Genomic DNA, 24,507 nt, shown 5'->3' on the forward strand with positions numbered 1-24,507 from the left:
CAGAGGGGCGGTCCCACAAAGAGGCCCAGCGAAAGAGAGGCTCGAGCGTAGCGGTCACGTGACGCCTGCGTGTTCGCTGGCAGGGGCCAGAAACCCGCCACTCCCAAGATGGAGGCACGTTACGCCGCCATTAAGCGATACACTTCCGATCTGTTCTCTCTAAGGCTAGGTCTTCATGTTCCTACTCAAGATGGCCACCTCAGCGCCAGCACACGCACTCTTGCCACTCCTAACATGGCGTCCGGGAGTTGCCGTTCGCCAAGCGGGATGAGCAAAACGGAAGTGACGTATCCGGAGCGTTCCGTTCTCTTTCTACTGCAGGAACCGTGGCTGCTGAGCCAACCTGGTGTGGTGGCTATTGACCTTTGCCTCTGCCTCGTGTAGGTGATGAAGTAGCGATGGGAGGAAGGCACTCTAGTTTCTTATAGGTTGCAGCAGGGTGGGTGGTGTGGAGGGATCGTAAATCCTTTGAGCCTTTGGCGGGAGTTGCCCATTTCACCCCTTTACCGAGAGACCTATGGTTTTGAGTTCACTTTGAGACTCTTCCACTGGCTCGGGGCAGAGAGACGCCCCCTGCCCTTGCACCTCCAACTCCGATTGAGCCCTCCTTTTCCGGAAGCAGTGGTGAGGCCGGCCTTGGGTAAGCTGCCTTCTCCCAACGATTAGATGCTTCTTCATTCTCTCCTACAGTGAGAGGCCATCGCGTATCTTCCTGCCGCAGGATACACTTCCGGTCTCGACCCGGACGGGATGCTGCTGCTGCCGCTGCTGCTACTACCCCTCTGTTGGGCTGTAGAAGTTAAGAGACCCCGGGGCGTTTCCCTCAGCAGTGAGTCTCTTCTTTGTGCATCGGGAGGGGCGTTTCAGCCTTTTCCCTCCGTTTCCCGTAGCATTTCAGCTGGTGAGTGAGTAGGACAGAGGTAATATTTATTTAAGATCTGAGCAGAGCTTCTTGTTTCCCTCACCAGACCATCACTTCTATGAAGAATCTAAGCCTTTCACCTGTTTGGACGGCACAGCCACCATCCCATTCGATCAGGTGAACGATGACTACTGCGACTGTAAGGACGGTTCAGATGAGCCTGGTGAGCGTTTGCATTTGCCCATTGTCCATTAAATGAGCCTGCTAAGCGCAGATGACCCAAAGAACTTGGATCACACCCTCCCGTTGCTTCCTGCTCAGTGAGCAGAAGCAGGCACAGAAACAAGATCCCTGTTGGCTTGGATTAGCTGAGGGGCAGTGTTTGTAGGTGCCAGTCCTGGTTTCCATTGCCTATCAAAGGAACAAATGTCCAGGTATATGACCAAGTCAGCAAATGTCATTGCAGGAACCACGAATGACTTTCAGGAGGAGGTGAGGTTTCGAGTCAGGAAGAGCCAACAGAAGACCCTCTCAGAAGTGGGAGGAGGAGGGAAACTGAATGGCCTTCTAGGGATTGATGAAGGCAAAGAGGAGTGGAGGGGACTTGCCTGGCCTTTTGAAGGGCCTCCGGAGAAGCTGGGGAATACTGGAGGATTGTGTTGCCGGCCCCTGAAGATACAGTTTCTTCTTGGTTGTGCTTTAGTTTATTTTTGTTCTGGAGACACAGTCTCCGGTGGCCCAGCCTGGCCTTGAGCACACAGTGTAGCTGAGAATGACCTGGACCACGGGCTATCCTGTGATCACCTCCTGAGTGCTGGGATTACAGACGTGCACCACCACACCTGAGTTACACTTATTTTTCTGGAGCCCCCACAAATAAATGTGGCATGTCTGGCGTGGGGAACACGAATCAAACTTTTTTTTTTTTTTCTGTAGGCACAGCTGCTTGTCCCAATGGCAGCTTTCACTGCACCAACACTGGGTACAAGCCCTTGTACATCCTCTCCAGCCGGGTCAATGATGGGGTATGTGGTAAGTGCAGTGCGGGTCCTCCCCGGATCTGGGGAAGGAGGTCGGCCAGCCAGGGGGAGGCCTCACCCACTCTGATCTTGGCCCTTACCTTTGCTTCAGACTGCTGTGATGGCACAGACGAGTACAACAGTGGCACGGTCTGCGAGAACACCTGCAGGTGGGTGGGGCCCCCTGCCCCCTGCCTGGAAGTCGGGCTGTTTCCCTGTCCACTTACTTTTTCAGCTCGCTTTTGCCTTTTAAGATTGTCACTTACTGAGTATGGCAGCACAGGTCCCAGGCCCAGTACTAGGCAGGCAGGTTTACTTTCATGTTATGTGCATGAGAGGTCAGGGGAGGGCATGTGACCCCCTGGAGCTGGAGTGAGAGTCCAGACTCAGTTCCTCTGGAAGGAAGATCAGCGAGTGGCTCCTCCCTAGTTTCTTTAGAGATGCAGGCTCTTCCTCTGGGGGCCCAGTCAGCGCCTCCTTCCTTAACCTCCTGTAAGCGTGCGCCCCCACAGCTCTTTCCATTCTTTTGTGAATCCAATGGCCATGCCCCTTGGGATCCCCACATTACCAGAGTTCCCTCTAGGTCTGAGGTAGCTGAGATTGTTTACCTGTTTATAAATGGGAGATGAGGGTGAAGGCTTGTAATCACAGCTCAAGAGCACCCTTGGCTTACATAGTGAGTCTGAAGCCTGGCTCGCCAGAGAACCTGTCTCAAAACAAACAGACAAACAAAAACCCTGGACAAAACGAGACAGTAGGTGCAGGAAGACAGATGACTCGTGTTTGTGGCAAATTGAAGCTGAGCTCTAGTTGGGTTAAAGTCTCAGAACTTGTTTTATTTTTCAGCCTCTTTTTTTACGTGTTTGTGTGGTGTATACATGTATAAGTGTAACGTAAGCAAGCACACGTGTACAGACGTGTGCATGCGGATGCTGACAGGACACGTTGGGTTTCTCGCTCTCTTTCCCTCTTTATTCCTTGAGACAGTCTTACACTAACTCTTAAGCTAGGCTGGTTGCCAGCAAGCTCTAGCAATCCCCCGTCTCCACCCCACCTAAGGCTGGGGTTCTAGCTGTATGGCCACAACTAGCTTTTTGTGGCGGGTGCTGGGGATTTGAACTCAGGCCCTCAAGCTTACATACCATGCTTTCTTACTCACCGAGCCATCTGCCCAGCCCACTTTGCTTTTTGAGAATGCTGTCAAGCTCCTCTTGGGTGGCCTGGAACTTGTAGATGACCATTCCACCCCTCCTCCAGTTACTGGGAACACAGCTATATGCTGCCCTATTGGGCTTTGATTTATTTTGGGGGGCTCATGGAGCCCAGACTAGCCTCAGGCTTGCTTGGCTGGCTGTTATAACCGTGAATTGCTGTTCTTCTTGCTTGTCCATTTTGAGTTCAAGAATTACAGATGTAATTGTCAACACACCTGACAAATCTCTGGCTCTTGGTTTTGGTTTTGCCTTTTTGATTTGTTATGAGACAGGGTCTTACTCTGAGGCCTTGGCTGGCTTGGTGCTCACCACATAGCCCAGGCTGGCCTCAAACTCACAGAGATCTGGCTTCCAAGTGCTGGGGGTTAAAGGTGTGCTCCTGTATGACCAGCCTGAGCCTCTGGGTTTTATTCTTCCACCTCTTGGTCACTTTGGGGTCTAACCTCCAAACCTGTCCTCACCACTTCCTGTAGTCCTAAGGACAGGCAGCTTTGTGTGCTCTCGTCTTCTCAGGGACAGAGCCGAGGCCTTCTTGGTCAGAAGCACCTGGAGGGGCAGGCTGAGGGGGGTTCTTTCTGTAACTTCCCTTTTTCGCCATTGTTCATGGGGAGGATGTGGCTGGAGCTGGCAGGTCACCCAGCCTTCTGGAAAAGGAAAACCAGCTGGGGCCTAAGTGTCTTTAGTGGTATTTGTGTGTGTCAACCCCAGAGAGAAGGGTCGCAAGGAAAGAGAGTCCCTGCAGCAGCTGGCGGAAGTCACCCGAGAAGGGTTCCGCCTGAAGAAGATACTCATTGAGGAGTGGAAGACAGCCCGGGAAGAAAAGCAGGTGAGGGACCAGAGAGATGTGTGGGTACAGCCTCTTGGGCCTGGGGTCTCTGAGTGATGGGCAGGCAAATGCGGTAGAGTGTACGTTGGATGTTGGGCTGTGATGAGCTCGTATCTGCCTTGGTTCATATTGAGTGGTTGGCTGAGCATTTCCCAAGTGTGCAGCTTCCAGCTAATAAGACAGAAGTGTTAACTCCTGGAGACAGACAGATCTCTTTGTACCCTCAGCCCCACTGTTTGTAACCTGGGCTAGTGGTTATCAATACCCTAGTTCTGGGAAAAGCTCTCAAGCTTAATTTTAATAGAGAATGCTATATTGACTCAGGTCGTAAGCAAGCCCAGTGTGCAAAAACAGGACTCCAACTCTTGTCTGTCCAAGAGAGATTGCAGGCTCTTCTCTCCCACTCGTGGGATTAGAAAATATCTTTGAGTTGAGGAGGCTGGCAGGCCCCTGCTAAGTTCAGTGGGCAGTGATTGCCCTTTCAAATCCTGGGCATCTGGGGAGCCCAGTTGATGAGGTTAGTTCTGTGTAACAGTTACCTGAGGGGAGGGGAGGGGAGGGGAGCAGGTCCTGGTCCTGACCCTGGCAGGAAAGCATCACACAAGGGCTGAGGCAGCTAAGACCTGGCACCCAGACCTTGCCTGGGCTACTTTTTGTTGTCACTTTCCCCTCACCCCCCTTTAAATTTATTTATTTTGAGGCATAGTCTCACTCAGTGTGTGGCTCTGGCTGCCCACAAACTCACAGAGCTTCACCCGCCTCTGCCTCCTGAGTTCTGGGATTGAACGCTTTCAGCACCATGTGTACATATCAATTTCTTTTATTTTTGTCTTAAAGATGGAACCCAGGGCTTTGTACAAGCTAGGCAGACACTCTGGTAGCAAGTAACAACCCCAGCCTGCCTGAGACAACAAGAGAGTTGTACCACTGAGCCACACTCCCAGCCCCCACTGGGGAATTCTAGGTTGGGGTCTCCACTGAGCCACACCCCAGTCTGTACTCTGGGGCTCGAAGCAGGTGCTCTGCCCCGTTCTGAACCCAGCCCTGTTGCTTCTCAGAACATAAATAGACATCCAGGGTGTACTGGGTGCTGTGCAGGTTAGAACCAGACCTGTGCCTGCCTCAGGAGTACTAGAAGTCACAGGATGCTGATGGAGAGGGAAGCTCAGGGTATCTAGAGCTTTCTTGCATGGTTACCCTCACCCATCTCGGAGGCAGGAAATGAAAATTTCCCAGAGGAGGGGCTATCTTAACTTGAATTGGTAGGGTAATTTAAGTCAGCCGTGGAAAGTATTACAGATCAAAAGAACTGAAAATGTGGGGGTGGGGGTCTGAATGTTGTCCTTGAGTTTCAGGGCAGGAAAAGTGACTTGTGGAGAAAGTGAAGTTTAAGTGATGGGGTGGGACAGGTGGGCCTGATCACACAGGGCGTCATGGCCTGTCTGCATCAAGCTCTGGGCTCTTCAGAGAGCCACCGGGAACCAGTCTCACCCTGGGATGTGGGTGTGTGGGGAAGATCTTGGGGCTGGAAGACAGGGCAAAGCTGAGGTAGAGCCTGCCTCTCGCCTGCCACTTTTTCTGCAGAGTAAGCTTCTTGAGCTTCAGGCTGGAAAGAAGTCTCTGGAAGACCAGGTAGAAACACTGCGGGCAGCGAAAGAAGAAGCAGAGAGGCCAGAGAAGGAGGCCAAGGACCAACACCGGAAGCTGTGGGAAGGTATGCTGTGGGGAGGCTCAGGCCTGGGGACTCGGCGTCCTGAGGAGCTGCCCCTGACATGGGCCCGTCCTTAGCCGGGTGCCCTTGCATCCCATCCTGCTTCTTGAGGCAGGGTATGCGTAGCCCAGGCTGGCCTTCAGTGCATATCCACGAGGAGGACCTTGAACCTGGCCCTGCAGGATGTTTCTGGTTTCTGGTTTGGTTAGGTGTTTTTTTTTTTTTTTTAACTGTCATGATGGCTCATCTCTGTGTGCCTGGTTATCTTTGTGTTGGTCATCAGACGTGGAAGCCATAGGGATGCGTGTTTTCGGCCGTGGTGAGAGGTCCTTTTCTAGAGATTATTTCCCCTTCGTCTGGTGCTGAGGACCTTCTCCTCCAGGGATGCTAAGCCCAAGTTGAGGGTTTGAGATTGTGACCTCAGGCAGTATCCAGGGAATGAATCTAGTGCTCCACAGATGCTTGGCCAGCCCGGGCCTTCCCACTCACATCACCCACCCCTCACTGAGGGATTCTGGGTAGGGGCTCTACCACTGTACTAAGCCTTCGGCCTGCACAGAGGCTGTATATGCATGTTTTCTCTGCTCTGGCCTCTCTGAGGAGAGGCCATGCTCCTGAGGTGTTGGAAGCGCTCCTGTTGTTGCCCCCACCTTAACTTTGATTTTGGTTCTGCTGACCCCAGCAGGCACAGCACCTGCCATCCTAGCCCCTGGAGGATTATAGATATCAGACCAACTTGACCTACATAGCGAGACCCTATCTCTAACAACATAGGGAGAGCCAGGCCTTGGGAACTACTACTGTTCCAGCCTTATGTGATGGATTAAGAATTCAGAGTCCCTACAAAGTGAGTTCCAGGACAGCCAGGGCTATACAGAGAAATCCTGTCTCAAAAAAAAAAAACCAAAAACAAAACCAGAATTCAGAGTCAGCTTGGCATAGTGGCCCACATCTTTAACCTCAGCACTCAACTCTGTGAGTTCGAGGCCAGCCTGGTCTACAGAGTGAGTTTTAGGACAGCCAGAGCTATATAGTGAGACACTATGAAAAACAGGAAAATTAGGAAGGAAGGAAGGAAGGGAGGAAGACAGACTTCATGGCCAGCCTCTGCTACACTAGCCTAGGGTAGATTAGACCCTGAATCAAGTTGGAAAAGACCAGATACCAAGGTGAGGGATGCTGAGAAGGGAAAGTGAGGGCAGGCTCCTGCTGGGACAAATCACTCATGGCCTTGCAGGCTCTGAGCAGTGAGCGGCGGTACTGGTTCAGATGTCCCTGATGGCCTCTGACCACTGTGAGGCTAAACATGCTGCTGTTCTGTCAGCTGTGCGGAGCTCTTCCAGGTGTGTGTCGCTGTTGTTGTCGCTGGCAGCTGGGGACACATCTGTTGGCTGCCCCAGCTTGCCCAAACCAGGCCTTCTCATAACTGCTCACCTCCTAGGCTTTATCCACTCCTCGCTTGACATCTGTCTGTCTGTCTGTCTGTGGGTGTGTAAGGATGAGAAGGTGTGTGCCGTAGTGCACATGGAGAAGTCAGGACAACCTGCAGGAGTCAGTGCCTGACTTCCACCATGTGGGGCTCAGGGTCTGAACTCAGGTCGTCGGGCTTAGCAGCAAGCTTCTGTGCCTGCTGAACCATTTCAGTGGCCCCTTAGCTATTTACCTTGTCCCTCAGTCCACCCTCCCTTGCAGAGGGCTCCGACCTTTGTTAATCCAGAACAGGGTTTGGAGGTGGTAGATCTGGCTCACTGTGGCACATGGTGACAAGAGTGTCCCCTCCACACACAGAGCAGCAAGCTGCTGCCAAGGCCCGGCGGGAACAGGAGCTGGCAGCCAGTGCCTTCCAGGAACTGGACGACAACATGGATGGGATGTAAGTGGGACTGTGCTGCCCACGGGGGCTCCTCCGGCCAACCAACCTGGCCTCAGCCTCTGCAAGTGAGGTCTGTCACTTGTCAGTCAGCACTGGGTGATTTTGAGGTGTTGACGAAGGTGAAAGTGGGTGGGGCAGGAATTGAGGGTTTAGATGTCTTCCAAGGCCATAGGTCTCTTGTAAGGGAGAATGGAGACTGACTGAGTCCTCCTGCCTCTCTCAGCCCAGCCCCCACTCTCACCTGTAGAGGTCCCAGAGGAGACTCACACTTCCTTGTCTGTGCTCAGGGTCTCACTGGCTGAGTTACAGACTCACCCGGAGCTGGACACAGATGGAGATGGAGCGCTGTCTGAGGAGGAGGCCCAGGTACCCAGCCTGTCCTTGTCTTGGGACTTGCAGAGATCATTAGCTTAGAATGAATTGAGGGTAAAGTGGGGCCAGGGCGGGCCAGCTGTGATCAAGAGCTGCTGCTGGCCTGAACTGTGGCTCTCCATGTCAGTGAGAGACAGATGATGCTGTCCGCGCACGGGTGGGACCCTGGACCAGTACCGGGCATTGCGGAGTCTGCTCCCATGCGTGGCCACCCCTCTGCCCTTCTGTGTGATGCCTCAAAGTGGGAGTCCCATATGTGCTGTCCCAAGCTCTGCCCCCTCTTCTTCCCTGCCACAAACTGGATCCTCCCTACTGCTTCTGGGACCTTGCCTTAGGGTATGGGCACTCTTGCACAGTGTCTCTGTATGCCTGTATCTTGTCCTAATGTCCCCTTACTTCCCAGCCCCCGGTGCCTCCTTTCTTGAGGGCTGTGCTCTCCCTCCTTCCTGGTCAGAGTACCTGCTCCTCTGCTGTGGCCTGGCCCCTCCTTGTGAGTGCCTGGGGCAGAGTGCATGTGCAGAGTGTGGAGGCCCTGACCCTGACCCCACCCCAACATATACAGGCCCTTCTCAGTGGAGACACACAGACTGACACCACCTCCTTCTATGACCGTGTCTGGGCTGCCATCAGGGACAAGTACCGCTCTGAGGTCTGTGGTGAGAGGAGGGGAAGTGGTCCTGCCCCCACCCCACAAAAATACCACCTCCTGTGCTGGCACCCAGTCCCCTCTGGAGGCCACCTCTTCCAGATGTGTGAACTAGTATCCCCAGCCATGAGATGAGCTTGCTCTCCAAGCCCTCAACGTTGGTCTTCACACTCCTGGGTCTGCTAGGTCCCGCCCACTGACATACCTGTTCCGGAGGAGACTGAGCCCAAAGAGGAAAAGCCACCAGTGTTGCCACCCACAGAGGAGGAGGAAGAGGAGGAGGAGGAGCCAGAAGAAGAGGAGGAGGAAGAGGAAGAGGAGGAGGTGCAGGGGGAGCAGCCCAAGGTGTGTGTTGGGAGAATGATGGGCAGATGGCTAAGTGGGACTGCTTGCTGACTGGCCTTGCCCCGTCCCCAGGAGGCTCCGCCCCCACTGCAGCCCCCACAGCCTCCCAGCCCCACCGAGGATGAGAAGATGCCGCCCTATGATGAGGAGACACAGGCTATCATCGATGGTGAGTGAGGAGCTGGCGGGAAGGGATCCAGCTCCCAGTCAGCAGTCAGTCCCTCCTGCCGTGAGCACCTGTCTATGCCGTGAGCGAGGGTGTGCTCCCGTCCCCTGCAATGCCTGGGTTCCCATCCCCAGGACTCCGCCTTCTTCATGGGCTGCACTTGTTTGTAACACCCGTAGCAGGCCTAGGGGCCATCCTTGTTGGGGACAGACCTAGAGTGTAAGAGGCAGCTGTCACATTCTCTGAACTGGGGCCCGCTTTGATCTCCTTTCCCTCAGCTGCACAGGAGGCCCGGAGTAAGTTTGAGGAAGTCGAACGGTCCTTGAAAGAGATGGAAGAGTCCATCAGGTATGGGCACCAAGGCTGTCTCTGCCCAGTCACAGTCACCACCGACTCCCTGGGGGAGGCGCCAGTCTGGCTCTGCTCACCATGCCCCCCACCCCCACTTGGCCCCTTCTGTGTTGGGCTCTCTTGGCCTTCCCCCTTCACCACTCAACCTGCTTTTCCAGGAGTTTGGAACAAGAGATCTCCTTTGATTTCGGTCCCTCTGGAGAGTTTGCATACCTCTACAGCCAATGCTACGAGCTCACCACCAATGAGTACATCCTGGCACTGGAGAGGGTGGGGGTGCAGCAGGGGCAGGGAGGAAGATGTGGGGGAGGGCACTGGGCAGACAAGAACTTACAGCTTGTATCTGCGCTCTCATCACTGAAGGGCAGAGGCAGGGGGGCTCCATCCCCAGCTCCTCTTTAGCCTGGGCACAGTGGTGCATACATGAGTGGGTGCAAGGAGGGTGATAAGTTCAAGGCCAACTTCAGCATATTTGAAGCTAGCATAGGCTACATGAAACCCTGTCCCAAAAAGGGGACACAGGCAAAGTCCAGGGGTGCCCTTTAGCCTGGATATTAAGGAGGCAGAGAAGGGCTGTGAGGCTCTTGACCCGGCACTCATCCCTGTCCTCCCTGCCCTTAGGTATGTCTACCGGCTTTGCCCCTTCAAACTGGTCTCCCAGAAACCCAAACATGGGGGCTCCCCGACCAGCCTGGGGTGAGTGGCTTGAGATTTGCTGCACTTCTCCTTGCTCCCACCCACCCTCTGGCTGGCACTGAGCACCCCTGCTCTCTCCCTAGCACATGGGGCTCCTGGGCTGGCCCTGATCATGACAAGTTCAGTGCGATGAAGTACGAGCAGGGCACAGGCTGTTGGCAGGGCCCCAACCGCTCCACCACAGTAAGTGCCTACCCAAGGTGGGGCCGTGGGGATCCAGGCCTGACCAGCCCAGCCCAGCCCACCTCCTGCTCCTGCTCCGTTCCAATCCCCAGGTGCGCCTGCTGTGTGGCAAAGAGACTGTGGTGACCAGCACCACGGAGCCCAGTCGCTGTGAGTACCTCATGGAGCTGATGACACCAGCAGCCTGCCCAGAGCCGCCACCAGAAGCACCCAGTGATGGGGACCATGACGAGCTGTAGCCTGGTAAGGACACTGCCTGGTCCAGAGTCCAGATGCTGCTGCCCTCCTAACCAGTCTCTGTGCAGCCTTGGTTACCCTGCCTCTTGCCATGTAGATCCACCTGCCTCTGCCTCTGCCTCCCCTGTGCTAGGATAAAAGGCTGTGCCTGATGAGCATCTTGGCAAGCTCTTGATTGCTTGCTTGCTTGCTTGCTTTGTTTTTCGAGACAGGGTTTCTCTGTGTAGCCCTGGCTGTCCTGGAACTCACTCTGTAGACCAGGCTGGCCTCGAACTCAGAAATCCACCTGCCTCTGCCTTCCAAGGGCTGCTGCGGCTTCTTTCTTTATTTTATTTTTTTAAATTTATTTTTATTTATTTATTTTATTTTATGTATGAGTACCCACTCCTTGTCTTCAAACACACCAGAAGAGGGCATCAGACCTCATTACAGATGTTTGTGAGCCACCATGTGGTTGCTGGGAATTGAACTCAGGACCTCTGGAAGAGCAGTCAGTGCTCTTAACCGCTGAGCCATCTCTCCAGCCCTCCCCCACTCCTCCCCAAGTGCTTCTTAAGAGAGTTTTGTTACATAGTCCAGGCAGTTGTCAGTCCTGCCTCTACTACAGCACGTGCCCGGGGGGTTGTGGTGCTGAAGGCTGAACCCAGGTGTGTTTGCGTGCTAGGCAGTCTGCCTGCCAGCTGAACCCCGCTGTTGTCCAGTGCTGGGGCTGACTCAGGGGCTTGCGCATGCTCTTGCAGTGACTCCATCCCAGCCCCATCTCTGTCTTCTCTCCTAGAACCTCAAGGCCTGCAACCAGTCTACTGATCCTGAAGTCTGCAGACCAAGGCCTGCCCACCCTGGGCTTCCTGGCCATCCTCCAGGTAGCAGGAACCCCGAGGGGCTCTAAGGCCCACTTCTGGCCCAGGCTAGCCAAGCCATGTTCCCAAGGCCCCAGTGGCCTCCAGAGATGAATAATGAACTCGCCTAGCTTGGATTCCTGAGGGGGTCAGTCCCTGCACCCCACCTCACCCCTGCCTCCCCGACTGGTGGGAGATAAATGGATGACTTGACCTGTGACCTCAGAACAATAAATGTGACTCGTCCACATTGTGTGGCCGTTTTTTAATTTCATTTTTTTCTGTTGGTTTCACTATGTAGTTCAGGCTAACCTCAGATTGTCTTCTGCCTTAGTCTCCCAAGGCATGGATGGGCCAGTAAGCCAGGCTAGGCCTGCCTTCTTCATAGGGGGTGAGAACTGGACAGGTGAGCGGACAGCAGGTGTGGAGTGCGCTGGAGACTGCTGTCAGCCTGACAGCACCCAAGTTGCCTAAGAGACAAGCCAGGGATGGAGCTGAGATCAGGCCTGCTGTAAGCACTCTGACCCCATAGCTATCTCTGCTTCCTGACTGCAGATGCACTGTGGCCTCAGGCTCCTGCCAGATGGACTGGACTCCCCCCCCCCCACAGTTTTTCAAGACAGGGTCTCTCTGTGTAGCCCTGGCTGTCCTGGGAACTCACTCTATAGACCAGGCTGGCCTCGAACTCAGAACTTCGCCTGCCTCTGCCTCCCAAGTGCTGGGATTAAAAGTGTGAGCCACCATTGCCTGGTGGACTGGAATCTTGAACTACGTCAGGCCCACATCTGTTCTGTCACATCTACAATGTTAACACTTGGGAAGCAACCATGTTCAGATCCTGCAGGACCACAGGCTAGCCAACAGTGAGGATGTCCAGCACCTACTAATAGTAGGCTTCGGTCAACTTCTGTTGCTGAGTGGAGGCCATCATTAGAGACCCTGGCCCAGGGACAGATGCCATCCTTCCCCGGTGTTCCAGCACAAAGGCCTACCACCCCGCCACAGTGGCACACAGAGCACCTGAGACTTAAGATTCTGAACTTTTTATTTTCTGGCATGAAAAGTACAAATAGTTAAAGAATCCCATGTAAAAGTCAGTTACCGCGGCCAGGCCTGGGGGCTCGGTAAGAAATGTCTAACGCAACTTGAAGTGTTCTTGGGTTCGGGTTGAGGTTTGGTTTTTGTTTTATGGTTTTTTTCTACAGTTCTTTATATCACCTCCAACATAGACTGTCATGTTTGAAACTTTCCCAATAAACAGGATGAAGGAAGGGTTAGAGGCTGAGCCCTCTTCCCACTGGCCCTGCCCCAACCCCCCAGGGACTTTGGAAGACCCAAGGGCCCCTCTCCCTGGGAGCCCCTGGCCTGGCCCTCTTGGGGGACTGGCCTCCAGGGAGGGGACCTGGCTGGGCTAAGCTTTGTGTCCTAGAAAAAAAAGTCCCCTCCTCCCAGTCTTGGAGGCAACAGGGACCTAGGCCTTGGTGGGAGGGGTGGGGGGAGGTGCCCCCTCTTCAGAGCCCATCCTCCCCCCAGGGTGGGGGACAAACCCAGCCCTTATTGCTCGGATGCCTCCAGCATGTGCGGAGGGCAGGGGAGACCCCAGAAACAGCAGGGGAAGAAGGGGCTGGACCCTCCTGGAGGTGAGGAGTCCCTGGCCTGCTGGGAGGGAGTGGGGAGTGGGAGGGCAGACTTAGAAACCACCAGAATAAATAGGTTCGGTGTATCGTGAGCAAGCTAGAGTTCACCAGCTAAATAGACAGAAAAACTTCTCAAGACAATAGCAAAACAATCCCGTTGAGAGCCCCGGGCACCGCCAGCTGTGGGGACCCCACCCCACCCCTCGGAGCCCATGGCACCCCCGGGGGGCACTCTGCTACCATTACTGTTATTAATAATCATTACTTTAATGACTCCACTTCCCCTTTGTATAAATAAATTAGGCATAACCACATCTCAGCAAAACTGAAAGAAAAGGAACAGCTCCCTTCAACCTGCAAACTCATGAAGGAACAGAAATATACACAAAGGTCCTTACAGGCCAACAAGGAGAATAAATAGTTAACACAGCAATAAGTTAAAACTACATGAAGCTAAATTCAGCAAAAAAGTACAAGAAAGTTAACTGGTGACAGTTTATCTTTTTTTTTTTTCCTTTTTTTTTTTTTAAATCGTCTTTGTGTGTGGTTTTTTTCTTTTTTCTTTTCTTTCCTTTTGCTATATTTCATCTTCTTTTTGAGTTTTCTTCCCTTCTTTTTTTTTTTTTCATTTTTTATTTTTTGGTCTTTTTTTAAAATTTTTTTTCTTTTTGTTCCTTGCAGCAGAAACTCCACAGACGGTTAAGAACAACACCAGGAGGGGTGGGGAGAGAGAGTTGGACGCTCAAATGGGGCCGTGGCCAGACACCAAACGCAGAGGACACCGGAAGAAAGCAACTAGAACCTAGAGTGTAGAGTGGGGGAGGGGCTTCACCATTCTTGGTTGTGACTGGGCCCACTGTGGGGTGGGTTGAAGGTTTGGGGCTCCCAGGGCTCCAGCCTGTGGCTTCTGTTGGAACTTGCATAAAAGAATGAAAAGTCAGGGTGTGGGGGGGGTATGGCTGCAAAATCCATTCAGAAGCCGGGCCGGGGCTCTCGAAGGCTGCATCCATGATTCCCCCACAATCCGGAAAAGACAAAAAAAAACCCAACAATCAAAAGAGGGCGACAAGTGGATGGGGTGGGGGACCCCTTGGGGGGGTCTGCTGGAGTGTGCTGGGTGCTTGCTTGCAGGTAGGGAGCACTCTGGCCCTACCTGAGGGAGGAGGACTGCAGACCTCTCCCCAGACCCAGGGACAGGGGGTCCTTTGGCCTCAGTGTTGTGGGGAGTGAGAGCCCCCTCCAGCCCACGGTGATGCCAAAGTAGAACGAGGTATCGTGTGTTTGGATGCATGGACGCCATGTGTGTACGTCTGTGTGTTGGGCAGCAGGGAGGCCCCTGGTGGGCTAAGGAGTTTGTGTAGAGAACCCAAGGGTGGGGCTTGTTGGGGACCCAGGGAGAAGTGGTGAGACCAGCCTGGCTGGAGGAAGTAACTGGGCCAGGGGCTTAAGTAGGAACACCTTGTCTGGGCCTATAAGGATGCTGTGGACATGGGCTTTTGTCCCTGGGTGTTGTATGCTTCTAGGTGACCTATTTGGTTTTGCATTTTGAGAGAGGGTCTTATGTAGCCCAGGCTGACCTTAAACTCACTATGTAGCCAAGGCTAGTCTTGATCTGATCTGACTCTGCATTTGAGCACTAGAATGAATGAGGTCTGTGTGCCACACCAGGTTTATGCAGTGCTGGGGAAGAACCCAGGCTTCAGGAAAGCTAGACAAGTGTCCTACCAACTGAGCTACATCCCCAGCTCTCACTGGGGACTGGCATCCAGATTCTTACATCCAAATGGATCTGTCACAGTGGATTTCACACATCACATGGTTTTGTGGACAAGCAGCCAACGTCTGTATCTCTGTTTATGCAGCGCCAAAGGTCTGTCTGTGTCTCCGTTCTCTGGTGTGGATTTGGTCATCCTGAATGTATCCTGAAATGTTTCTGTATCTATGTGTTGTGTATCTGTGTCTCCAAGGTCCAAGTGCATGTCCTTCCTTTCCTGTGGCCATGTTTGCTTATGTGCACGCGTGTGTGTGTGTGTGTGTGTGTGTGTGTGTGTGTGTGTGTGTATACCTGTGATGCTGGCCCTATGGACTCTCAGCCCTCAGCCCTGCTCCCTGCACCCCTGCCCCAATAGTTGGTAAACATAACTTGCCAAAATAGTTTCTTTTTTTTTTTTTGTCTTTTTTTTTGTGATTTTTTTTTTCAAGTTCAAGAATCCCCAGTAAAAATTCTCCACGAGGTCTTTTTCCCTTTTTACAAAAATAGAGTTTTTCTTCCCCTCCCACCCCACCCCACCCTTTTTTTTTTCTGCTTCCTGCTCTGCCCCAACTCTGCTCCCTGTTCTCTGCTCAGGGACTGGGGCGGGGGATGGGGATGCCCACACCCCTCTTTCATGTTTTTTTGTTTTTTTGTTTTTTGCCGTTTTGGGGATTTTTAAACCTGTTCCCTCCCCTTTCTCTCGGTATAGGACAGGCCTGGGCAAGGGAGGCCTGAGTAGGGCACCATTGTGTCCCCTAAGCCATCCCATGCAGGGTGGTGAGGGTGAGGTGGGATGGGGGGGTCTCCTCTCTGCTTTCTTCTTTTTGTTTTAGCCGAAAAAAGAAACAAAAGCCATCACCATGAACCAAACCAAGAAGAGAGAGTGAACAAGCCCCAGCCTGAGGTGGGGAAAGCAAGGAGAACAGGGTGGGGACACCCTTCCCTCAATTCCCTGCAGACCCTCCCCATCCGGATGCTCACCCTGTGGTGTTTATGCAGGTGTATGGGTCTGCCTGCTCTCGAGATTGCGCACACTCTCTCTCTTTTCCTCTCTCTCTCTCTCTCTCTCTCTCTCTCTCTCTCTCTCTCTCTCTGCTGCCCGGGGAGGGAGGGCGATAAATGCTCAGGCCTTATGCTGCTTGCTGGTCTTGAAGGACACCTGCAGCACGCGCTCGCCCAGGCGGTAGCCGTTGAGGCTGGCGATGGCCATGGCAGCCTCATCGTAGTTGGTCATGGTGACGAAGCCGAAACCCTTGCACTTGTTGGTGGTGAAATCTCGGATGACCTTGACATTGGTGACCGCCCCAAAGGGTCCGAAAAGCTGCCACAGCACGCTCTCATCAGCTTCTGGGGACAGGTTGTACACGAAGATGCACCAGCCAGCGCCTGCAGCGCCTCCGGACAAGCCCACGCCCGCCAGGCCACTCATGCCATCGATGGCGATTGGGGAGAACCTGGCGATGAGCGACAGGGGACTACTTTGGGGGTCACGCGGGCTCTGCCCTGGTCCCCAGCATGCCTCCGACTCCCCCACTGGGAGATCTTCATACCATGTGTGCTACACATGTAAGACCCTTGTAGCCTCTTAACTTGGTTGTGACTCCATTACCTGTCTTTGACCCCACTGAGACACCAGTCCCTGACCTGCAAAGATTCTTTACCTTCAAAGCTCTCCAAATATCAACCACCCATGATCCTAAGTGCCATCTTTATCCTGATCTCATGACCTTTGAACCAACCTTCCCTAGGGACACCTTTTCACTCAGCTTTTTTGTATAGCTCAGTTGGCTATATATACACACAAGGGCTGCTTGCCATGTAGTCACAGATGGCTTCTTGGTTTTGTTTTTTCTTCCTGCCTGCTGGTTTTGAACTTGTGCTTCTCCTGGCAATACCTCTCGAAAACTAGCAGTGAACACCTGGCCTAAGCCACTGCACACCTGGCCTAAGCCACTGCACACCTGGCCTAAGCCACTGCACACCTGGCCTAAGACACTGCACACCTGACCTAAGCCACTGCACACCTGGCCTAAGCCACTGCACACCTGGCCTAAGCCACTGCACACCTGGCCTAAGACACTGCACACCTGGCCTAAGACACTGCACACCTGGCCTAAGACACTGCATACCTGGCTTATGCAGTGTTGGGGTAAAACACAAAGCTTTGTGCATACCAGGCAAGCACTCTTCTGATTGAGCTACCCATCAATGGTGTGTGTGTGTGTGTGTGTGTGTGTGTGTGTGTGTGTGAGGGGGTGGGGACAGAGAGGAAGACAGACAAAGAGAAAAGAGAGAGAGAGACTATCTGTACCTCATGCTAGCCTCAAGCTGGGTTGCAGTTCTTGCCACAGCCTCCATGATGTGGTCCTAGCCCACACTTGCCCTGCCCTGACAACTCTGACTCCATCTTGGCTTACCCTGCAAGAGTGGAAACTAGTTTTACAAGAGCAGAGCACGGTGTCCTCTGTGAGCCTAGCAGGTCCAGCACCTTCCTTTATTGCTTGAAAATGGCCTCCTCATCTGTCTGCCTTTCTGATCTTTTCTATCCAAATCATAAAGAGCAAAAGTTTTCTTTCTCCATTTCATTACCTATGGTTGCCTATGGTTTGCACATATTAAGTGAAAATTTCCAAAAACAAACAGTCCACAAATTGGTTTTGTTTGCTTGTTGATGCTTTTAAAATTTTTTTTGGATTTATTTGTTTATTTTGGTTATTCCTGACAATGCTCCTTTGTGTAGCTCTGCCTGTACTGGCACTATGTAGACCAGGCTGACCTTGAACTCAGAGGTCCTCCCTAGAGCTGAGATTAAAGGTGGGTGGGATGCCAAATTTGGATCGATTTTGTTTTCTATGTGTGCTTGCCTGCATGTATGTATGTGACACACATGCATATGTGATGTCTACAGAAGCTGGAGGACAGTGACAGAACCCTTGGGACTGGAGTCACAGATGGTTGTGAGTCACCACGTGGCTTTGGGGAACTGAACCTGAATCTTTTGCAGTAGCAGCAAGTGCTACCCTCTGTGCCATCCATCTCTCTAGCCCATGTTTTGTTTTGTTTTTGAAATTGGATCTCACCACATAGCCCAGGCTAGCCTCAAACTTGTGATATTTCTGAATCTGCCTTCTGAGTTATGAAGATCAGAAGGTATACAGCCATCAGGGATTTATAGTATAATTTTATTGTTATTATTAATATTATTAGTGTGTGTGTGTGTGTGAGGGGAGCACTCATCCCATGACACACATGCAGCTCAGAGGACAAGTCTGTGTGTGTGAGGGGAGCACACATCCCATGACACAAGTGCAGCTCAGAGGACAAGTCTGTGTGTGTGTATGTGTGTGTGTGTGTGTATGTAGCACACATCCCATGACACACGTGCAGGTCAGAGGACAAGTCTGTGTGTGTGTGTGTTTGTGTGTGTAGCACACATCCCATGACACATGTGCAGCTCAGAGGACAAGTCTGTGTGTGTGTGTGTGTAGCACACATCCCATGACACACGTGCAGGTCAGAGGACAAGTGTGTGTGTGTGTGTGTGTGTGTGTGTGTGTGTGTAGCACACATCCCATGACACACGTGCAGGTCAGAGGACAAGTATGTGTGTGTGTGAGGGGAGCACACATCCCATGATACACGTGCAGGTCAGAGGACAAGTATATGTGTGTGTGAGGGGAGCACACATCCCATGACATGCATGCAGCTCAGAGAACAAGTCTGTGGAGCTGGGTCTCTCCTTCCACCTTTATGTGGCTTCTGGGGATTGAACTCAGGTGGTCGGGTTTGTGCGGCAAGTCTCTGAGCCATCTTACCTGTCTCCCTTCATAAGTTTAAAGCTGCATATTCAATGTGGTGATGTGGCTCAGGACTGTAAGCCCAGCTCTTGGAAGGATGAGTCACAAAACGAACACTCTTGACCCTGGGATCTGCCCTTCTCTGTCTCCCCTCTTCTCTCTCTCTCTCTCTCTCTCTCTCTCTCTCTCTCTCTCTCTCTCTCTCAGATCTGCCTGTCTCTGTTATGCACTACCTGGGTTTTACACAGGTGCTGGAGATCTGAACCCAGGTCCTTCTGCTTGTATCACACTGAGCCATCTCCCTAGCCCCAGACTACCCCATCCCTGCCTCTACTTCATAAAAAGCCAAGCATGGTGATGGTTGATGGCTCATGTGTGTTGTTCCAGCGCTTGGCAGGCAGCGACAGAAGAATGAGGAGTTCAAGCTCATCTTCATCTATACCTCAAGGTTGAAGTCAGTCTGAGATACCTGAGACTCCGTATTAAACAAACCTCAAAACAGAAGAAGAAGAAGAAGAAGAAGAAGAAGAAGAAGAAGAAGAAGAAGAAGAAGAAGAAGAAGAAGAAGAAGAAGAAGAAGAAAGAAGAAGACGACGACGACGACGACGAGGAGGAGGAAGCGGAAGCAGAATCAGCAGTAGCAAAAGGCCTTTGTGTGGTAGCACATGCCTTTCACCTAGCACTCAGGAGGCAGAGATGGGGACTTCTGTGAGTTCAAGTCCAGCCAGAGCTACATAGTAAGACTGTCTAGAAGAAGGGAAGGAGGGGGAGGGAAAGAGGGAAAGAGGAGGTGGAAGAAAAGAAAAGAGGATAATTCAGGAGAGCCAAAGAGAAGACTGCACTGCTTTGAGTGGCATGATGAAACTTCACATAGTGTTCAGTGTATCCAAGCAGTGTATGTTGCCTTCCCATTAGCACTTAGCTATTTGACTGTCAGACTGATTGTCTAAAATCAGGGTTTCTAGGCTAAGGAATCCTTATTTTAATTAGTTCATGGTTAATACTGGTGATTTAGAGATGCCTAGAAGAAATTGGTAAAATGTTTCCTTTAAGGAAAAAGGTGAAAGGTCTCCATTTCTAGAAAATAGATCATATGCTGAGGTGACTAATATCTAAGGAAAGGACACATCTATGTGTGAGTCATGAAGAGGAAGCTGGTCTGGTGGTACAGGTTTATCATTAGGAGGCTGAGGCAGGAGAATCACAAGCTCAAAATACAAAGTAAAAGGATAAACTGAACATACCTGCAACCTCATGTTCAGGAGGGAGGGGCAAAGAGAGCAGGGGCTCAAGGACATGCTGAGCTCAGGGCTGCTGGCCTGCCAGCACTACATGAGGCCCTGTGTCAGGAGACATAGGGAGGGCTGCTGTGTGCTCTTAGTGTTTATTCAAAAGGCCTTGAGCATCCTCTCCAGTACAAAATGATGATGATGGTCATCATCATCATCATCTAAGTCCATGCACATGCCTTTAATCACAGCACTCTTGAGGCAGGTGGATCTCTGTGAGTTCCAAGCCAGCCTGGTCTACAGAGTGAGTTCCAGGACACCAGGCTATACAGTGAAGCCCTGTCTCATAAACAATCATACAACAAACAAGTCTAAGTCTAAGTAACTAAGACCAATACAGGTTCCCATGCTAAGCTCTGTCAGGTGTCCACAAGGAGTCTTGGAGATGTGACCCTGATGGGGAAGGAGGACAACTGTCCATGTCACCACCATGCTCCTGACATTGTTCTCTCGGCTGTCTCATCTGTCAGGTAACACTTGGTTGGTTGTGTCTAAATCAATTAAAGGATAGAAAGCTGCATTCCCACTGACTCCCTCACCTTCAGAGCTAAGTCACTCAGCGTGGGGAGACGACTCTCAAAGTCTGGACCCCACACAACCAGGACCACATGGGACTTAGCCCCTCCCTGTTCTGAGTCTTTCACCAGCTGTTCCTTCTGCTAGGTGACCTCCAGGTCTCTCCTGGGTCACCATCATCCCTTATGCTGCCCCTGCACTTCCCTGAGCACCACATCTCATTCCTGTGGGGCTGAGACCAGGAACATCAGTGGCAGGATTGTTATGGCCACCTTTTATTATGTGCCAAGCACTGTGTTCTATCTCAATTCATGTTCAAGAGGGATCTCGTCTGTCTGGACCATGCTATACCCTGGCCTCAAACCCAGCATTTGATATTCAACATGTTCCCAACAGCTGTGACACATCAACACAGAACCTTTCACAGAGCAGGGTTGTGGGTGAAGCTAGGAAGAGCTCAAGGTTCACAGCAACTGTGGGGAGGCAAGGGAGTCTTCCATGGAATTTGAGGAAAGCCAACAATGGTAGCTGATGTTTGGGGCTCAGGAAATGGCTATCGAGCCCCTGCTTAGAATCCTCCAGTGAGGGGCTGGGGGCATGGCTCAGTGCAGGCTTAGTATGCAGAAGTCCCAGGGTTCCCGTTCCTAGCATCCAAAACAATAAGTTATCAGTGGCTCTCAGAGGGTTAATGTTGGAACTAGGGGCACAAATGCCTATTTTGTTGAGATAATAAAAAGAGATGTGTAAGGGGCTAGGGAGATGGCTCAGGCCACTGAGAACACCGGCTGCTCTTCTAACAGGCAATTGAACCTATTCAATTCCCAGCAAGCCCATGGCAGGTTGCATCTGTCTTTAACTCCAGTTCCAGGGATTCTGACACTTTACACAGACATACATGCAGGTAAAACATCATTGTCTATGAAATAAAAATAAAAACGTTTTTTAAAAACCCTCAAAAAATACTATTAAAAAAAAAAAAAAAAAAAAAAGAACCGTGGAAAGCAAGGCCTCCATGATCCTTCCAAAGCTGCTCCCTTGAGACTCTGGCTCTGCTCATAGTCTTAGAGCTATCATCTCCTAGACAGGCAGAAATGGCTACCCAGAAGTCCCAGAGACAAGGTACATGCAGGGGAGTTAGAGGAGGGTCACCAAGGGAAGGGGCTATGAGGGATGGAGACAGTACGGCGGGGCACTGTTACCTCTTGACTCCGTAGGCCATATTGAGCAAATTGTCCAGCCTGTGGAGGCAGAAGCAGCTGTCAGTGTGGCCTATGACCCACTCCCTGTGATGTGACAGCCAGTCCTCCCCACCCCCATAGCCTTCAGCAGGGCCCTGCCCCCGCCGCCTGCTCCCAGCCCGGCTGGACACTGCCTGGCACGGAACCTCACTCATTTGGGACTGCTTCTCAGTATCCCTGCTGGCGCCAGGCTGAATGTCCTTGTCCTGCACTTCAGGCTACCCCCTTGGGTCCTGCCGGAGGATGAAGGGGCTAAGATCTCTGGCTTAAGAGGAGGGCTTACAAAGGTGGCAGGGAGGTTTTCCTGAGTCTGCAGGGGGTGGGCAGCTTGGGCCATCCCAGGTCCACCAGGGGCTCCCACTGATCGCCCACTGGGGAGTGCCTGAGAGTGACTAGTTTGGATCTTGGGTTCAGGTCTTATTTTGGGCTTGTACACTCTCCATCTGGGGTGAAGGATTCTCAGTAAAATGGCCCAGCACAAGCCGCTCTACCCAGCTACCACACAGATCATGGCCAGGACACAATGAGAGGAAACCTTTGGTGGTGGCATTATCCACGAGAAAACTGAGGCACAGCTGGACCCATGTGTGGTGGTGGGTGGGCAGAGACAGAGAAAAGAGAGACAAAGAGAGACAAGGAAAGAAAGAGAAACACACAGGCAGAGAGAGAGACAGAGACATGGAGCAGAAAGACAGACAGACAGAAAGGAAACAGACAGAAAGACCAAAAGAGTAGCTGAATATGAGAAACAGACACACAGATGCTTAAAAAGGCAGACGCACACAGAGGAAGATGGAGGTGAAAGGACAGGACAGACAGAGAAAGAGAAGAACAGGAGAGATGGGGTGTCCGGGCTGTTTTTTTCATTCTTTTTGCTTACTGTCTTGTTTTTTGTCAGCTAGGAAGAGAAACCTCAATCAAGAAGCTGCCTCCATCAGATTGGCCTGCGGGCAAGACTGAGGGATTTCCTTGACTGATGTGGGATGTCCCAGCCCACTGTGGCTATGCCGCCTCTGTGCAGCCGAGCCTGGGCTGAGCACGGCACGGGCAGCAGGTCAGTAAGCAGTGCTCCATGATCCCTGCTTCAGCCCCCACCTCCAGGTTCCTGCCCTGATTTCCCCTCGTGGTGGGCTGCTTGCTGTAAGATGAACTAAGCCCCTTTATCCTCACACTGCTTTTAAATATGGTGCTTTACCATAGCAATAGAAACCATAACCAAGACATGGGGGATGGGGTGGGGTGGGGGAGACAGACGGACAGACAGACAGACAGACAGAGAAAGACAGAAGGCCACAACTGGACCTCAATTTGTTGCCAAGTGTTGCGGCCAGCATGCACTGAGCTCCTGCCTATGTACTAGGCCATGTTCCTGATCGTGGGGTGTCCCCGGGTCCCCACTCTGTGCAGGAAACAGGCTCAGGAAGAGCTGCAGGCTTGAGGCACCTGGCCTGGGGTCTGGGGACTCTGGCTCACCGGAAGCGCTGTGTCTGATGGTGCAGGGGGCCAGCGTAGCGCCTGGCAGAGGACTGGTACAGGTGGGTGAGCAGGGCCTGCCCTGTCTTCTGACTTGGGTTGTTTGCGAACTTGACCGTGATGGGCTCAGCAGCACCCAGTGGTTTCTGCCCATTCAGTCCCTTGATGGCCTCCTCTGCCTCGATCCTCTTGTCAAAGCGGATGAATCCCACACCCCGAGAGACACCTGCCAGGGGTGTGAGGGCATTAGTCTCAGGTGCTCTGTCCCTTCCCACATGACTCTCCCCTCCCTGGGACACCCGTGTGCAGTGCACCCTCCCTTCCTGCATTCTGACCTGTGGCCTGGTCCAGCAGGATTCTCGAAGTGATGATTCGGCCGTACTGGGAGAAGAGCTGTTCCATCTCCTTCTGGCTCATGGTCTTGGGGAGGCCACTGACGTACAGGTTGGCATCCCGGATAGAGGCAGAACTGGGACGTGCATAGGACACCTGGGCGGGGGTCAGAGGACAGTGAGGGTCATAGAAACTGACAAGCCTCAGAAATGCACCCCCACACACATACACACACACACACTAGTTTGCTTAGCACGTGGCCTGGGGCGGGGCTGAGTGAGTGAGTGGCCAGCTTGTCAGTCATCCTCAGCACCACAGAAACAGGGTAATACACACCCATCACCCCAGTGCCAGGCAGATGGAGGCAGGGCGACCAGAAATTAAAAGTCACCTTTTGCCGGGCGTGGTGGCACACACATGCCTTTAATCCCAGCACTCGGGAGGCAGAGGCAGGCGAATTTCTGAGTTCAAGGCCAGCCTGGTCTACAGAGTGAGTTCCAGGACAGCCAGGGCTATACAGAGAAACCCTGCCTCGAAAAACCAAAAAAAAAAAAAAAGACCTTTTACTATATGTTAAGGTCAAGCGTGCCCTCGTGCCCTGGGCCACATGTCACCCTGTCTCAAAGAACAAAGCAGGAGCTTGGGGAGATGGCTCTACAGGAAACTCTGACAGCCTGAGTTTGTTCCCCAGAACCAATGGTGGAAGGAGAAGACAATGGCTCCCAAAGGCCTGACTGCTTACCCCCCCACCAATAATTAATAATAATGAAAATTTTCTTTTCTTTTCTTTTCTTCTCTTTTCTTGTCTTCCTTTCTTCCTTTCTTCCTTTCTTCCTTTCTTCCTTTCTTCCTTTCTTCCTTTCTTCCTTCCTTCCTTCCTTCCTTCCTTCCTTCCTTCCTTCCTTCCTTCCTTCCGACAGGGTTTCTCTGTGTAGTCCTGGCTGTCTTGAAACTCACCAGTAAGGCCAGGGTGGCCTTACTTGAGTCCAGAGGTCCTGCCTCGGCCTCTCAAATGTGGAGATTAAAGGTGTGTGCCAGAATGCCTGACTAAACCGGGTGTGGTGGTGCATGCCTTTAATCTCAGCACTTGGGAGGCAGAGGCAGGAAGATTTCTGAGTTCGAGGCCAGCCT

At 52.3% G+C, this 24,507-nt stretch overlaps 2 protein-coding genes across 7 annotated transcripts in view; one reads left to right on the forward strand and one right to left on the reverse strand.

Annotated features, from left to right (window-relative positions):
- Positions 1-281: 281 nt before the first annotated feature.
- On the forward strand, positions 282-11,614 carry Prkcsh (protein kinase C substrate 80K-H). Of its 4 annotated transcripts, none has more exons than XM_021171573.1 (18): positions 282-384; positions 691-829; positions 969-1,085; positions 1,799-1,894; positions 1,994-2,051; positions 3,804-3,921; positions 5,506-5,635; positions 7,421-7,505; positions 7,793-7,871; positions 8,440-8,526; positions 8,710-8,847; positions 8,941-9,037; positions 9,313-9,382; positions 9,544-9,633; positions 10,007-10,081; positions 10,165-10,264; positions 10,357-10,507; positions 11,280-11,614. In XM_021171573.1, the coding sequence occupies exons 2-17, from the start codon at positions 751-753 to the stop codon at positions 10,501-10,503; spliced, it is 1,566 nt and encodes a 521-aa protein (XP_021027232.1). In that variant the 5' UTR covers positions 282-384; positions 691-750; the 3' UTR covers positions 10,504-10,507; positions 11,280-11,614. The 4 variants fall into 4 exon arrangements, with proteins under 4 accessions (XP_021027232.1, XP_021027228.1, XP_021027231.1 ...); XM_021171569.1 differs by having other exon boundaries at positions 282-380; positions 8,710-8,868; XM_021171572.1 differs by having other exon boundaries at positions 282-380.
- A 3,538-nt stretch (positions 11,615-15,152) lies between these two features.
- Positions 15,153-24,507, reverse strand: part of Elavl3 (ELAV like RNA binding protein 3) — a 34,609-nt gene continuing 25,254 nt past the window's right edge. The window contains exons 4-7 of one of the 3 annotated variants that reach the window (XM_021172240.1): positions 23,379-23,532; positions 23,044-23,269; positions 21,532-21,570; positions 15,153-16,205 (exon numbers count right to left, since the gene is read on the reverse strand). In XM_021172240.1, the coding sequence (XP_021027899.1) occupies positions 15,854-16,205; positions 21,532-21,570; positions 23,044-23,269; positions 23,379-23,532 (771 nt within the window). In that variant the 3' untranslated portion in view covers positions 15,153-15,853. The remainder of the gene's footprint in view (positions 16,206-21,531; positions 21,571-23,043; positions 23,270-23,378; positions 23,533-24,507) is intronic. The other 2 variants (XM_029482043.1, XM_029482044.1) reach the window with 2 other exon arrangements.

Source organism: Mus caroli, chromosome 9, assembly GCF_900094665.2.
Source record: "Mus caroli chromosome 9, CAROLI_EIJ_v1.1, whole genome shotgun sequence".
NCBI classification, from domain to species: Eukaryota; Metazoa; Chordata; class Mammalia; order Rodentia; family Muridae; genus Mus; species Mus caroli.

Excerpts from the sequence above, each read along its gene's own strand:
- Prkcsh (XM_021171569.1), top strand. The coding sequence starts at position 751 with ATGCTGCTGCTGCCGCTGCTGCTACTACCCCTCTGTTGGGCTGTAGAA. Across the intron at positions 830-968 it reads CCGGGGCGTTTCCCTCAGCA|ACCATCACTTCTATGAAGAA; the intron begins GTGAGTCTCTTC and ends TTCCCTCACCAG. Across the intron at positions 3,922-5,505 it reads CAGCCCGGGAAGAAAAGCAG|AGTAAGCTTCTTGAGCTTCA; the intron begins GTGAGGGACCAG and ends CTTTTTCTGCAG.